This window comes from Halichoerus grypus, chromosome 2 (assembly GCF_964656455.1).
Source record: "Halichoerus grypus chromosome 2, mHalGry1.hap1.1, whole genome shotgun sequence".
Taxonomy (NCBI): Eukaryota; Metazoa; Chordata; class Mammalia; order Carnivora; family Phocidae; genus Halichoerus; species Halichoerus grypus.
Window position 1 is genome coordinate 24,840,169 of NC_135713.1, and position 14,443 is coordinate 24,854,611.

The 14,443-nt window shown below is 44.4% G+C and overlaps 1 protein-coding gene across 5 annotated transcripts in view; it reads left to right on the top strand.

Moving 5' to 3' along the window:
• The window catches only part of PDZD2 (PDZ domain containing 2), a 343,515-nt gene that overhangs the window by 119,125 nt on the left and 209,947 nt on the right, over positions 1-14,443 (top strand). For 4 of the 5 annotated variants that reach the window (XR_013445502.1, XM_078066608.1, XM_078066602.1 and 1 more), the window contains exon 2: positions 4,658-5,498. Coding sequence is in view for 4 of the 5 variants with exons in the window: in XM_078066608.1 (XP_077922734.1) it covers positions 5,023-5,498 (476 nt within the window). In the remaining variant the exon portion in view is untranslated. Of the gene's footprint in view, positions 1-1,638; positions 1,660-4,657; positions 5,499-14,443 lie in introns of those variants that run through there. The other variant, XM_078066603.1, reaches the window with a different exon arrangement.

Consider the following 14,443-nt stretch of genomic DNA (forward strand, 5'->3'; position numbering starts at 1 on the left):
ACTGGGTATTAGGTAGAAAGGCACTGGCTTCTGACACAAGGTACCTATTTATTACGTGAGGTCCATTGGTGGCCGTGGAGCAGCGATTACAGGGCAGAGTGCTAGCCTACATGGCCAAATCCAGTGGCTCTGGGTTCTAGTCCTGATTAGACTTAAAATTAGCCTCTCTAGTCCTTATTTAGCCTCTCTGATTTTGTCATTTATCTGAGTTTCTAAAAAGGAGATACTAATAATATCTCCCTAGAGTATTGTTGTGGCAATTAAATAAGGTCATCAGTCCTTGGAAAGTGCTCATTTAGAACAGTGTCTGAGTGTGGTTATGCTCAGAAAACATTAGCCATTAGCCAGTGTTGGTAAAAATAGGGTCAGATGCTCTTGTTTTATAGAGAATGAGACAATGGGGAAGCATCTGGCTCAGTGGGGGCATTTCCCCCTCCCTCTCTCTTTTGTCGCCACACCTATTCCCCATACCTATCCCTAGGCAGCCAAGCAGGCTCTCACCTCAGGGTCTTTGCAAGTGCTGTCTCCTCAGCAGGCAACAGCCCACCTACAGAGATTCTCTCACCTCAGCCCCTCACTTTATTTAGGTCTCTTCTCAGACGGCCTTTCTTAATCCCCTCATATTTCCGTCATTCACTAAGCATACCACACTACCATAATTCTCTTCATACTATCAATCCCCATCTGACATTATAGTATTTTGTGTTTACTAATTTGCCACCATCACAATACAGGCTTCATGAGGCTTTGTAGGAACATTGTCTGTTTTGTTTAGGACCCTGCATGTGACAGGCACTCAATTGAACATCTGTTGAATGAATAGTAAATATTTAATCAACATTAGTTTATTTTTAAAATGTGAGATTTTCTAAAAGTCAAAATAGGAATCCAGTCCAGCAGAAAAGAAGACTAAGGAACTTGGAACTTAGCAGAGTACAGAATAGGAGGACATCAAGAATTCAGGACAATCGCGAGGAGTTAGTACAAGACAGCCCAGTGTGAATCTGTCTTTGAATAAGGTCTGGATAAACCCAAGGACTTTTTGTGCACCCCCCTGCCAGTTTCAGGAGTTAGCCCATGGACTTCAGGTGACTCTGGGGCTGTGACTTCGGCCAGATGATTGGTTTCACTTCATTCAGTGTTTCTCCATCTTTTGCATTAATGTCCTGCTCTCCTCACCCTGGAGAAAAAACTTAATTTAATTTAAATTCTAACATAAAATATTAGATATTAAGGGGTAAGATTCTGTCATATAGGATTGAACTTTGCAGGCAGGCATTAGCCATTACAATATCTAAGATTTGTTGGCCTCCTCAATCCAGAACTACTTTTCACCCCCTTTTGGGTGATATTGCCCTGCTGCGCATGCATAGTGTAGCTGAAAGAGGATCTGAGAAAGTTCATAGATTCTAAACACAGTATCAAAATCTTTTAAGAAGGATTCATTTTAAATTTTGAATGGCTAAGGCTGTCAGCTTCAGGCAAGTCAAAATTAATTTAAATTATCATGGCTGTTTGCTTTGAGATGGGACTCTAATTGGAGAATTATGTATGATAGACAAAAGTGAACTGGAACATTCAGTGGACCTTCATGTCTACAAATTCTGCTCCCTGTTGAAATTGATCTTCAAGATGAGAAGCATTTAGACCTCTGCACAGGTCAGCCACTGAGGGACGTTGTATTTGTAATTAGTTGCAGGTTTCTGTTCTTCTGAAACTTCTTTGGGTCAATGTTTTGTTCACTGGAATGTTTCATTGGATGTTGTGAAAGAACCACTCATGGTATTGCAAAATTGTGTATCTTTTCTAATGCCCTGAGTCATTTCAAATCATTGTAGTAGATTGGAATGCTTCTACTCCCCTTGTTTATAGAAACAGGAAAAAGACTTGATAGAACAGGGGGCTGGAAGGATTACTGGAAAATTCCCAATGATAGGCATGGAGTTCAAAAAGTTATATAGTCCATGAACACCAAAATAAGACTAAATATCTGGAAATAATTTTTCCTTTTCTGAAAACTCCTTCCATGCCCCCACAGCATTCACAGTCAGAGGGTGGGCTCCCAGGATGATATCTCCTGGCCCTGCTCCATGTTGAGCCAACCAGCTTTGCTCACCTCTAGCGTATTAACAACTTTTGAGTTGCAAAGTGCAGGAAACAACTCAAGGTAAAGTTTATTTTCATTTAAAGGGTTTTCTTACCTTAGTTTTGCTTTACCTTTCTTCTTTTTTCCTAAGTAGTTAAATTTTTTAAATGTGATTTAATGTAAGGATTGATACAGTCCTTCGGGTTGAAGAGGAGGGTAACAATGCAGCCCTATCTAGGGTGTCTGAAACTAAGACAAATTTTTTGTTTTTTCCTCTTCCAGGAATACTGTGGGGAAACCAGAGTGTTCTCTCCCCAGTCTTGCACCTCTGCCTTCTCCTAATTAATTTTATTTTATTTCTTGGCAGGATGGCTTTCCTTGCTACTTTGCTACTCAGTTTATAGCAGGTAGAACATTGCCATCTAGAGCCCCCAGTTCAAAAGTTATAGTTCTCTTCAAGACTAGACCCTCCCTCTCTCTCGGTCCTAGTGCTTAGTTCTCAGGGAAGAACTGTGTTCCAGCTTGTATGAGATCCCCAGCTCTGGACCCATCACCAGGGGCTGGGGGGCTTATATTACACAACCATGGCTTCCAGGAATGTACCTTTGTCAATTCTGTTAAGAGAGTTGTCATAGACTTATTACACACTGGTTTCCCCTTATTTAGGCATCTCCCCACTAGACTATGAATTCCTTTAGGGCGAGGAATTTGCCTTATTGATGGTATATTTTCAGTGCCAAGTTCAAAGCCTGGTTCTTAATTGATGTTCAGGAAATATGTATTGAATGAATACAAGTTGACAGCAAGAAGAAAAATTCTCTAGGGTTTTCTTCGATCAGATTTATTTAAAGAGCAACTTGCCCAAGATATTTACCCTGTTTTCATATGTATGCGACCATCTGAACTATGACTAATATCCTGAATCATTGACCATTAAAATTGTAATTTACAGGGTATTTAAAAAATTGTTTTAAATGATTGAGAGTCTACAAGTTGATGGCACTGTGCTGGGATAGGGAGTACACCAGTGAATGAGACACTGTCACTGTATTTGAGGACCTCTCCAGACCTTGGAGATCACTTAGCTTAACTTTCTCATTTTACAGATGAGAAAATGGAGACTCATAAAGATTGCTAGGCCTGATGGAAAATGTTTTGATTTATTCATAAGATTTTAATATGTCTGTGTGGAGTCACTTTGCAGTGAGAGGTGTTACTTGTTTTGGCCAAAGGGAACATTCAGTTTTTGTACATTTATGGATTATCTTTTCTTTGATCTTGCGTTTCTTTTTTAATAGGCATGTGATTATGTAGATGATATTTGCTAAGCTTTTGATTTATTTGGAACCAATTAATAGCTGGCACTCAAGTTCTTTGGAAGCTCAAAACTTGCTATGTTGGAAATTTCTTTATGGTTACTGAGTAATAAGCCCGTGTATTACTGACATGGCTTCTGACACCTCTCCCATTTATTATTATTCCTTGTTAAATCTACTTCCTGAGAAAGCTGGAGAATGTTTTCCATCTTAGATGGCATAGTTTATGTTGACTTTCTCTGGGCGAAAGTGAAATTCAGAGAAGAGAATGAAAAGAGTCATTTTTCTGTGTTTACGAAGGATGGAGGTAAACGTTTTCTTTGGTGGATTGACAATGGAATTCAGTCAGCCTTTCATTGTGGGGACGTATTGTGTGCCAGGCACTGTGCAAGATTCAGGGGGGCCAGATTGCTGCCAGCTCTCATGGGGGAGACCCGCCTGCTGCAGCTGGCAATGCAGAGGGGATGCATCACTGCTCTAAGCAGTGTGGTCAAGGGCAAACCAAGGAGAGGCCAAGTCTCCGCACCCAGAAGCATGGAGAAACATTTCTCTGGAGGAGATAGCTTTGGGGTTGGACTAAGAGTAGATCAGTTGCAACAGTTTACCAAAAGAAAAGAGGAGAAACGACTAATAGCAGCAGGGTGCATAGGGACATGATCCCCTCTGAGGCTACCTGATGAAGATGGAATGATGGCTGAGCTTAGGATGGGTATTGTCCTAAGCCAGAGCCCGAATCTCTCCGTGCTGTTGATTGGCTCTTCCTCTTTTTGGCATCATTGTCAGTCCTGGAATGGAGAGCCTTCCTGTGTATGCAGTTGAGCTGATCAAGACAAATGGACGTAGAGTTTAACTCCCTAAGAATGTAAGCTCTTACATATGTCTGGAACCCCTCTAACAGTCTGCTAAGGAGTCTTTCATAGCCTCCTGGTTGGATGTGGGTTTGATGGGAGGTGTTTTAGAAAAAAGTCCTCTTATTTCCCTGATGATCAGGAAAACTTCCTGGGGAAAGTCATTGTTCCGGAGGTTTCTGTCTGGGGGAAGAGTGTGTATGTATGTGTGCATCTGTATATCTGTGTGTCTGTGTCTGTCAGTATGTCTGTGTATACAGGGTGGAGGGATCTTTGCTGGGGAACGAGGAGAGGCATGAGTTTCCTGGCTCAAAAAAGCATAGTCCTTCTGTATTACAGGAGGCCATGTGTTCTGTATCAGAGGGCTCACAGTTGTGACCCAAATTTTTTGTTTTTTCCTCTTCCAGGCATAAATGGGACCAGGTGAGGTCATGCTTTGGCTGCTGGAGGCATACCCCATTTCTGGGTCATTTGCATGGGCCCCGCTGTGAAAGGAACCAAGCAAGAACTTGTCAGACACTTCCGTCCTTCTCTTGGTGAGCACTCCAGGCACAGCAATTATCCCACTGTGGTTCTAATTGTGTCCTGTCCTCCTCTTGCCAAAGCAAACAGCCCAGTCTCAAGTAGGCATCCTTTAGGCTCATCTGCCAGCCTGAACATGAACACAGGCAAAGCTGATGACAGCCAGGGTTCCCAAGGGACATGGGGCCTTCCCGGGTCCAGCCCCCAGGAGCAGGTCCTCTCGTGATGTTGGTGTCTGGGAGTGAGCACCATGCCCATCACCCAGGACAATGCCATGTTACACTTGCCCCTCCTCTATCAGTGGCTGCAGAACAGCCTGCGGGAGGGTGGGGATGGCCCGGAGCAGCGGCTCTGCCAGGCGGCCATCCAGAAGCTGCAGGAATACATCCAGCTGAACTTTGCTGTGGATGAGAGTGCGGTCCCACCTGACCACAGCCCCCCAGGCATGGAAATCTGCACTGTGTACCTCACCAGGGAGCTGGGGGATGCAGAGACTGTGGGCCTCAGTTTTGGGAACATCCCTGTTTTCGGGGACTATGGAGAAAAGCGCAGAGGGGGCAAAAAGAGGAAGACCCACCAGGGCCCTGTACTGGACGTTGGCTGCATCTGGGTGACAGAGCTGAGGAAGAACAGCCCAGCAGGGAAGAGTGGGAAGGTCCGACTGCGAGATGAGATCCTCTCACTGAACGGGCAGCTGATGGTCGGAGTTGATGTCAGTGGGGCCAGGTGAGTGGGGGAGTTGGCACAGGGGCTGGATGGAGGACCCCTGTGGCTCACTTAATGTCTGCTGCTCCAGTCTGTAGCTACAGAGGGTTATGAGACCTACTCTGGTAAGAAGCCGGTGGCAATTTATCCTATAAAGGGAAAATACACTAAGTTCAAGGATTGTGGTATTTGTATTTTTCTTTTTTTGTTTCATTCTCTCTTAGAGGACTCAGACTCAGAGTATTTTCTTTTTTCCGGACATCTGGGTTAGAAATAAAAGAAGTGGTACATGACGCAAGAGTATGAGAAATGTCATATTGAACCCGTACCTCTGAAAACAATAATACATTATATGTTAATTGATTGAATTAAAATAATTTTTTTTAAAATTTAAAAAGTAAATATTTGGAAATATAATGGTAAAAAAAAAAAAAAAAGAAATGTCACACTGAGTTAGATTCCCTTCCTCTCAACCCAGCATCTCCCCGCTAGTTGGAGCACCAAAGGTTTGGTCCTGGATGTATTTCTATCTTCCTGTCCCATGTCACCTTACTCACAGACTCATAGTCCAAAAGCCCTTTGAGATACTTAGAACTATCTTTAGACCACCAGCCACCCCTGCCCTTGGCCCCAGTTTTCCCGTCCTGGAAAATCCACTTTATGATGAGCATATTTCTGTTTTTCATCTGTGTGGCCACCCATCATGGCAGTAAGTTATGATTGAACTGTAGTTTCCCAGGTGAATCAGAGTCCCCAAGACTACCCTCAGCCTCAGTGATTTACTAAAAGGATTCAAAGGACTCAGAAAAACTCAGGGTTACAGTTTATTACAGTGAAAAGATACAGATTAAAATCAGCAAAGGTAAAAGGTACACAGCATGGGGTCCAGGAGAAAGAATAGGTGTGAGCTCCCAGTTGTCCCTCCCAGTAGAGTTGTACTGGGAAGGGCTCAATTCTCACAGCAGTGACATGTGACAACATCTGTGGAGTATTGTCAACCAGGAAAGCTCATGAGGCTTGGCACCAGGGTTTTTCTTGGGGGGCAGTTACCCAGTCATGGAGTGCCTGTGTAGCTGACCTTAGTTACTCAGTGTCCAGTCCTTCCAGAGTTCAAACTAATGCCACATGGCCCAATGCCCCTGCCATAAATCACATTATTAGCATAAACTATCTGGTATCAGGCAGACTATCCCAAGGGTATAGAGGTTACCTCCCAGGAGTTAGTCAAGAACCAGTTCTTTCTTTAGAATGGACATGGGTCGAATACCCCAAATTTGCTGTGTTAACCCTTTACACACCAGGATTTTTGTAATGGTTATATGTGGAAGAGACAAGAAAAGAGAAGTTTGAAGATATTCTGAGACGCATAACTTTTGTCAAGCCTTCAGGGGCTCCTGTGAGGAGGGCTTCTCTGTCCCAAGAGAAGAGAATCATGGAGAGAGGGTCACCTTGAGAATCATGGTGACCTTTCAGTGAGGAAGACATCTAACCCAAGGAGATCCTGAAGGGAAGAAGCCAGAGCAGAAGTATCTTAAGTTTAATCTTTTCCTTCCCTTCAGTCTTCTACCAGAGCTTTCCATTGGCAGAAACCAGCCAGAAGCCGTGACAAGGGAGCCCATGGAGACTGTCCACATGTGTCAATCTGGGGCAGAGGGCAGGGCAGAGAATGGGGGAGAGTGGGCACGGAGGGGCAACAAGAAGTCATCAGGCACATATACTGTGGTCTAAGTTTAAATGAACCAATGCATGGAATAGTCATAGCACAGGGCGGGCTGGCATGTGTGAGTACTTACTCAGTAGACTCTCACCAGTATTATCTTTGGGTTGCCTATGTGACTGAAGAGATGTTCTTGGCTCATGGCTGGGTCCTGAGCTGGCAGTTATCGGGAGAAGCTTCATTTTCAAGGAGGGGTGTTGAAGAGAAATTATTCTATTTAAAATTAGAAATTGTTCTTAGAAAAGAAACAGGACTGGCCACTGTAGTATTCGTTGGTGTTTAGAAGGTGACCTCCAGTCCCTGGTGGCTGAGTCCTCAGGGTTAGAAGCAGGGATCAACATGGAGCTCGAGGCAGCCCTCCCAGAGCTGCTGCTGAGAGCCCCCACCATTTGCAGCTGTCAGCTTTGAGGGGAGCTGCTTTGGATGCAGAGGCAGAAGGAGGAGCAGGGATGGGACATCCAGTAGGAGAGCATAATGGTCAAGAGCTCCAGCTCTGGAACCATACAACTAGTGCTGCCTCTTCAGGCTCCCACACTTACAAGCTGGTTGACCTTGGAAAAATCATCCCTCTTAGCCTTGGATTCCCTGTTTGTGACATGGGAATAACACTACTGAACCAATGCAATACAATAATGCATATAAAGGGCTTAGCCCTATGTTTAATACACAGTGTTCAATAAAATATTAGCCTCACAATGACTATTCTATATGGAGAGTGTTTGCAAAGACTGGGAGTTTCTTATCCAAGAGGTTGCTAGAGTCTTTAGGATTTGGAAGAGTGTTTCCATACTGGATAAGTTTTCTCATATCTGTTAGGCTCCTTAATGGAGGCTCCAAGGAGGAGGCAAATATGGTGCGATAGGGGAAGCAGTAAACTGCGTCTGGAATTCTGGGTTCTCTCCATAGGTCTTCTAGCAATTTTAGCTTTGAGACTTTGAGTAAGTGTGTTGGGATGTTGGAGTGAGGGTGGGAGGGAGGTTAACTGCAGCTGCCTATGCTAATGTATTAGGAGTGAATCTCTGAAACATTTCATATGACCCACCTGAGCTGCTTTTATCATTCTAGAAGCTCACAGAGGTGAAGCAGTGTTCCCGTGATGTCACAGTGATAACTGGCAGAGCTGAGAGACTCAGTCTCTCTCTTCTGACTCCCAGCTAGGGGTGGTACCTGATCCAGCACACCATTCCATTTCTGTGTGGTCAGGAAGAGATATTTGGATGGATGTGGTCAGTGGGCATCTGGACTGAAATAGCTGAAGTCGAGGAGCTTGGAGAATGGAAATAGGACAAAAGGTCGGGAAACAGGTCTGTGAGATTGCTAATTGTTATGCCTGGGTGTTCTCAAATGTACCTGGGATTTGTTTTAATCAAGTATGGTAGGACATGCAGACAGGAAAATGACTGTCATAAAGGAAGAAGTTTACACTCACAGATCCCTCGAAACAGGAGGAAAAGCACACCCTTCAGGGCTTCATGGAGAAGCAGCAGTGTTAGTCAGGAGGCAGGGGAAGAAGAAGGGAGAACATGGCCCAAAAAAGTCTTTATTGGGGTTTTCAAGGGAAGGTTTGGGTGAAGCATGGTAGCTACTCTGAGCAATCTTAGGATTTGGTAGTTGGAATAATTTCAGCAGATTCTGAGCTATAGGATGGTCTCTGGTTGTCTAGTACTTGGCCTGGGATGACTTAGGGGCAATATTGTCTTGATGTATGAGAGTCTGACAAAGGAGAGAGTTGGGGTGTGGGCTCTGGATTGGTTGATTTGTATATCAAAGGCACACTCTCAGGGGAGTTGTTTGCTATTTCTAGGAATTGGCTAAACCCTGGGAAGGTCAGTCTCTCTGGAATCAAGGCCCCAAATGCCAGAACATCAAGAATACAGAAAATAAGGAAATTTTCCACAGCTGAGGAAGTAAATCTCCCAAACTAACTTTTTCACTAGTGAACAGTCATGACTCTGGAATTCCTTTCTCTGGTGGTACAGTCATGTGTATATGCTGGATGGTGACATCTCCCCAGAAGCCTCAGAGATGCAGGGGCGATAGAAGGAAAAGACCAGGACCCACTGGTTGGTCTTCAAGAGAAGTATGAAAGCGAATCAAGTAATGAGGAAGGACTCCTAGAGTCCTGGGCTCCCAGTGCTCATACAGCCAAGAAGTTAACAAGACAAAAGGAGACTAGCTCAATTTTCCAAGCTTCCCTCCCTAGTTCTCTGGTGCAATTATAAGAAGTACCATTGACTGAGCAGTTGCTACCATAGTGGACATTCTGCCATCTACTATCTCATTTTATACCTACCACAACTCTATAAAGGACAGCTTTAGATGAGAAACCTTGGCCACAGAGGCCATGTAACTTGCCCAAGTTACATGGCAGAACCAGAGACCTGCCACCATAGTCTGTGCTCCTGCCCCCTGTGCTATACTATTTCAGCTCAGCCCCAGAGCTATACGCTGGTCCCTGCCACGTGGGCTGGTGCTTAATTTCACCGATGGTTTTCAGCTTCACAAAATACCTCCTCAGTCTAATGGCGGACACCAGCGAAGAAAATGACCAGAACACTGTAAGGCTTCCCCCTACCCAAACTGACAAGGAAAACAGAAGCCCCCCACTCCATCTTGTAAAAGGAAACCCAATTTTAATATAGAATCTGCTTGGCAAACATATCTAGGCAGAACTTTAGGACTAGAAGCACTTTGAGATTAAGTATCAGGGAATTTAAAGTGTTTTGAATGTCCTCAAGATGCTCCTTTTCACTCTGTAACTGGCTAACGGTTTCCTTCAACACTACATTTTTCCACATACCTATGTAGGTTTTGTCCTAAAAACTGGTGAATACAAATCAGGGTTTTGTAGAGACCGCAGTGCATCTCTGCAAACAGCAACCTCAATTAATGTGTACCCCCTTACTTGTAGGCATAAGATTTCGGGTGTCTGAGTACTAACATCACACCCCACCCCACCCCACCCATATGATACATCAGTTGTCCACGCCATCACTTGGAATTATAATATGAGGCACTCTTTTGGGCAATCCATTCTGCTCCTTCTCTTGAGTTTGATTTTGAATTCAAAACTACCTTAGCTGATGTTGTGGTTCGAACTGTGTCTTCTAGCCACCCACCTAATCCCCATTACCAAGTTCATATTTTGAAGTGTTAAACCCCCCAGTACCTCAGAATGTGGCCTTCTTTGGAAATAGTGTGATTACAGATGTAACTAGTTAAGATGAGGTCATCCTGGAGTAGGGTGGGCCCCTAATCCAATAGGACTAGTGTCCTCCAGCAAATTTAGACACAGACATGCACACATAGAGAGCACCAAGTGAAGATTGTAGTTACGTTGCCACAAGCCAAGGAACGATCAGGAGTTTGGAGAGAGGCCTGGAAGAGATCCCGCCTTAGTACCTCAGAGGGAACACAGCTCTGCCAACACCTTGATCTCAGACTTTTAGGCCCCAGAACCGTGAGACAAATTTCTGTCACTTGAGGCATTTGGCTCATGGTACTTTATTATGGCAGCCCTCGCAAACTAATACATTTGGCATTTTGACCCTGTCACCTATGGCTAGTCAATTACTCGGGCCATTTCCTCCCTGACAAGAGTTACTCTGGGAACTAGGGAGTGTGGTGGATGTTTTTGGAAGAGGACAATCTGAAAATTGTGGGTGTGTTACGTGTGGGAGGAGCAGGTGCAAAACATGGAAGATGAGGTCATGGTTTGCTTATTTTAAAAATTAGCTTAGAGTCAATCTGTAAACTTCATCCGCAGGGGAAAGAGAAGAGAATTCAGAGCTATGGGTTTGACATCCTTCTGCACCCCAGAACCAGTTCCAAAAGGAAAGCTGTGACTGGTCCCAACATCACAGACCCAATTCTGCTTTTTCACTGGGTGGTACTCCTCAGGTCTGCAGTTTGCTTCTAGCTACCCCACCCCCACCCCCTGCCGGCCCCTGCAAGCTCTGGGAGCCTCTTATTCTTTTCAGTGGTAACAGCCCCATCTTGCAGGCACAGCTGGTAACACACAGAGGAAAGTGTTTATTTGCAAGCTCTAATCATACCTACTCTGGGGAAGATGGGATTTTCTGGAATGTTCTATTTACTTTTGTTTGGTGGAGGGAGAACTGAGAAGGTTTTTTAGATGATTTCCTACAAGAATACTTTGTAACCCCAGTCCCTTCCTCCCTCAGCCAGCTTTCTATAAGTAAACCAGATCTGTTCCCTGAGGACAGATTGTTCCAAATTGGTAACAAAATATGGAATTAATTAAAACATAACCCACACAACAAAACAAGTAGCCTTTTCTGAAAAGTAAAAGGGCCCATGTTTCACTTAAAATGTATTTTCCAGGATGTGAACCATGACTGGACTTTTTTGTACGTTAATATACACTTTTTTGTATATTAGTAAACAGGAGAGGAGCATAGTCCAAACAACATGGAACTCGGAAAGATGGAACTGGCTTCCAGGCCTACGTGTCGGCTGTGTGACTTTGGCGAGTTACCTCAGCCACAGGAGGTTGATGCTATTTCACCAATAGGGTCATTTAGTGGATTAGATAAGATGATTTAGTTAATGTACTGAAGAGGCATCTGGCATATGGTAGATGTTCAGTCAAAGCTAACTTTTAACACCCGTCCTGGTCAGCCTCGGGCCATCTGAACCCAGAGCACAGCATGCAACCGAGAAGAGGCCTTTGAGTTGGAGGGACAGAGGAGAGCCTCAAACTTTAGCCATGCACTCATCAGGAAAGAGAATAATCTGCAGCCTAGAAACCAGGGTGATATCAAGTACTGAGCAACTGGGATGGCATGGGTATCCGCCAATTGGAAAGGATGCTGGTTCCCTGCAGGAACAGGGTTCGGGAGCCAGAGCGCACCTTTGAGTTACCGGCACGTGAGAAGCGTGTGATCCTAGGAGACAGGTCAGGGTGCTAAGCTGGCTGGAGGGCCCAAGGGGCTCTGGGCAATTGGCCAACTAGCATAGGAACATTACATTACAGACTGGGCAGACTTACTGAATATCAGCCCTGACCACGAGTAACCTTCAGCATAGTACCCGTTGCCTTTAAATTGTGTGTAAAATTAAATTTAGGGTTGTTACAAGCTCAGACTCTGGTTACCCATAGCAACCTTGAGTTCTCTCTAGGTTATAGCAGATTTTAAACAGAGTGTCAAATGCTGCTAGAAGGTGTAACTTGGAGAAATGACTGCAGGTAGTGATGTAGGAGATACAGAAAGGAAGAATTGCCAATTATACCTTTATAATATAGTCTCTGGGGCCATTTAGCATGAGCGTCCTGCCTACCTGAATATGCCCAAAGGCACCGGTACTCTATTCAGGATTGTATATATAGTAAGAGGTGGCATCACCATGACCTAGAGACATTCAGGCAAGGTTAAACTATATTCAGCTTGCTGTTGAAGAAGCCTAAGAAGCGTGTAATACACTTTAGAAAGATTTCCGTTACAGAAGGTTAAAAGGAAAACAAGTTTCAGCATTTAAAATTCAATTATCTGGAAAACTCGTCATGTGGAACAGCCCATTCCCCAAGGATGCCATGGAAATGAAGCATTGCAGGACCTTACGTTTGTGCCCACTTCGTTCTTAGTCTGCTTTCCCCACATGCTATTTCATTCCATGACTGGTTCTGGAAGGAATCCCAGAGTTCATCCAAGTCCAACCAAGAAGGAAACTGAGGTTCTAGGGCATGGCTTCCTGGAGTCAAGGACCTTCTTAAGAAAAGAGCAAGGACTAGAATTCAGGCCCTCTGACTCAAATTCTAGAACTTTTTCTTCAACACTACAAACAGTAACCAATGAAATTAGATTTGTTTTTTTACAGTTCACTGTTGACAGTAAAAACAAATAGGAAATCAAGTTTTTCTACATTTTTCTACCCCATTCTCTAAATGGATGGTAAAATTACATCTAGAACCTTCCTTCTCTCAACAAGAGTTTAACTTATAGCAGCTTCATGAATGTATCGTTGATGGCCAGCCGTTGGACTGGACAGTGGGAGCTTGATTTCCCTCAGGTCTGCAGAACGGTTCCTGGGCAAGGCTGTGGAGAATCTTCCACTGTTGCCTGCCATCTTGTGGCTGTAGTTGAGCACAGTGCTGGGAATTTTAGTCAAGTTTATTATTCATTAGGATGTGTGGGTTTCTCATCTGTGCTGTTAGGATGGTGTTTTCAGGTTTCAGCGCTCTTTCTAGAATGGCAGCATCTAAGCCATCCCTGAGCAGCAAGTGACTCAGGTGCCATCTTTCTCCACTCAGTGCCTGGTGTCCTCATGCTGTACCCCCCACCCCGTGGCGTCCCCTCCTAACACTCCCAGCCCTGGCCCTCAGGTCTCCCACAAGTCAGTGAGTCATGATCTGATTAATCCACTGTGCTAGGCTCTTTGTGATGGACAGTAGAGGAAGTTGGCCTTCCCCAGTCTGACTCAATCTTCCTGAAATCAGAAAGCCTCAAGGAAAGTGAATAGCAGGGCCACGTCAAACACTGCACTGGCCAATGGGGTGGATTTTTGGGGAAAACTGACAACTTTGGCATACCCTCAATCACAGCCCACAGGTAATGTCCAGAGCCACTTAGAGAGCAGCATTTCACCGTCTGCTTGTCCTCAGGAGGGAAGAGATTACACTAAAGGAGGCACTTCCCATGATTTAAAAGGGGTCGAGGTTCCAGAGCACCATCCAGAGATGCTCTTTCATTTCATCCCAGTGTCCTCTTCCCTCTGGTACCCATCAGAGCCTCCACTGGGTGACCGACTTCAGCCATGGGAGATGGAAAACCCCAATCTCCCACTTAAGACACTGGCTTTGAAACTTCTAGCATTACTTTTGGAAATTGTTGTAATTGTAATTGTAAACCATAAAGAGAAAAAAGACAAAAGCATCTTAGTTGGGATTACAGTGTTACTGGCCTGACTTCATGCCCTTCTCCTCTCCATGGACACTCCTGCGCCATTTGCAGCCATTTCTTGACTTCTGCTCATTTTTTATGTCCAGGTATTAAATAAGTCATAAGCGTTTTTATTCTCTCATTTTGAGCACCAGTTGCCCTTAAATGACTCTTGAGTCTTTCTTTTCCAAAAGGTCATTGAATTCCAAGCTTTGGCACCTGTTTTGGCCCTGATCCCTCTCATTCTTGTGATGCAGATGCAGGTAATGCATGGCCTGGCTCAGCTGTTCATAATCAACCTGTTTGCCAAGCACAGGGGTTAAAGGCTTGAAATTCCTGTCTTTTGGTGT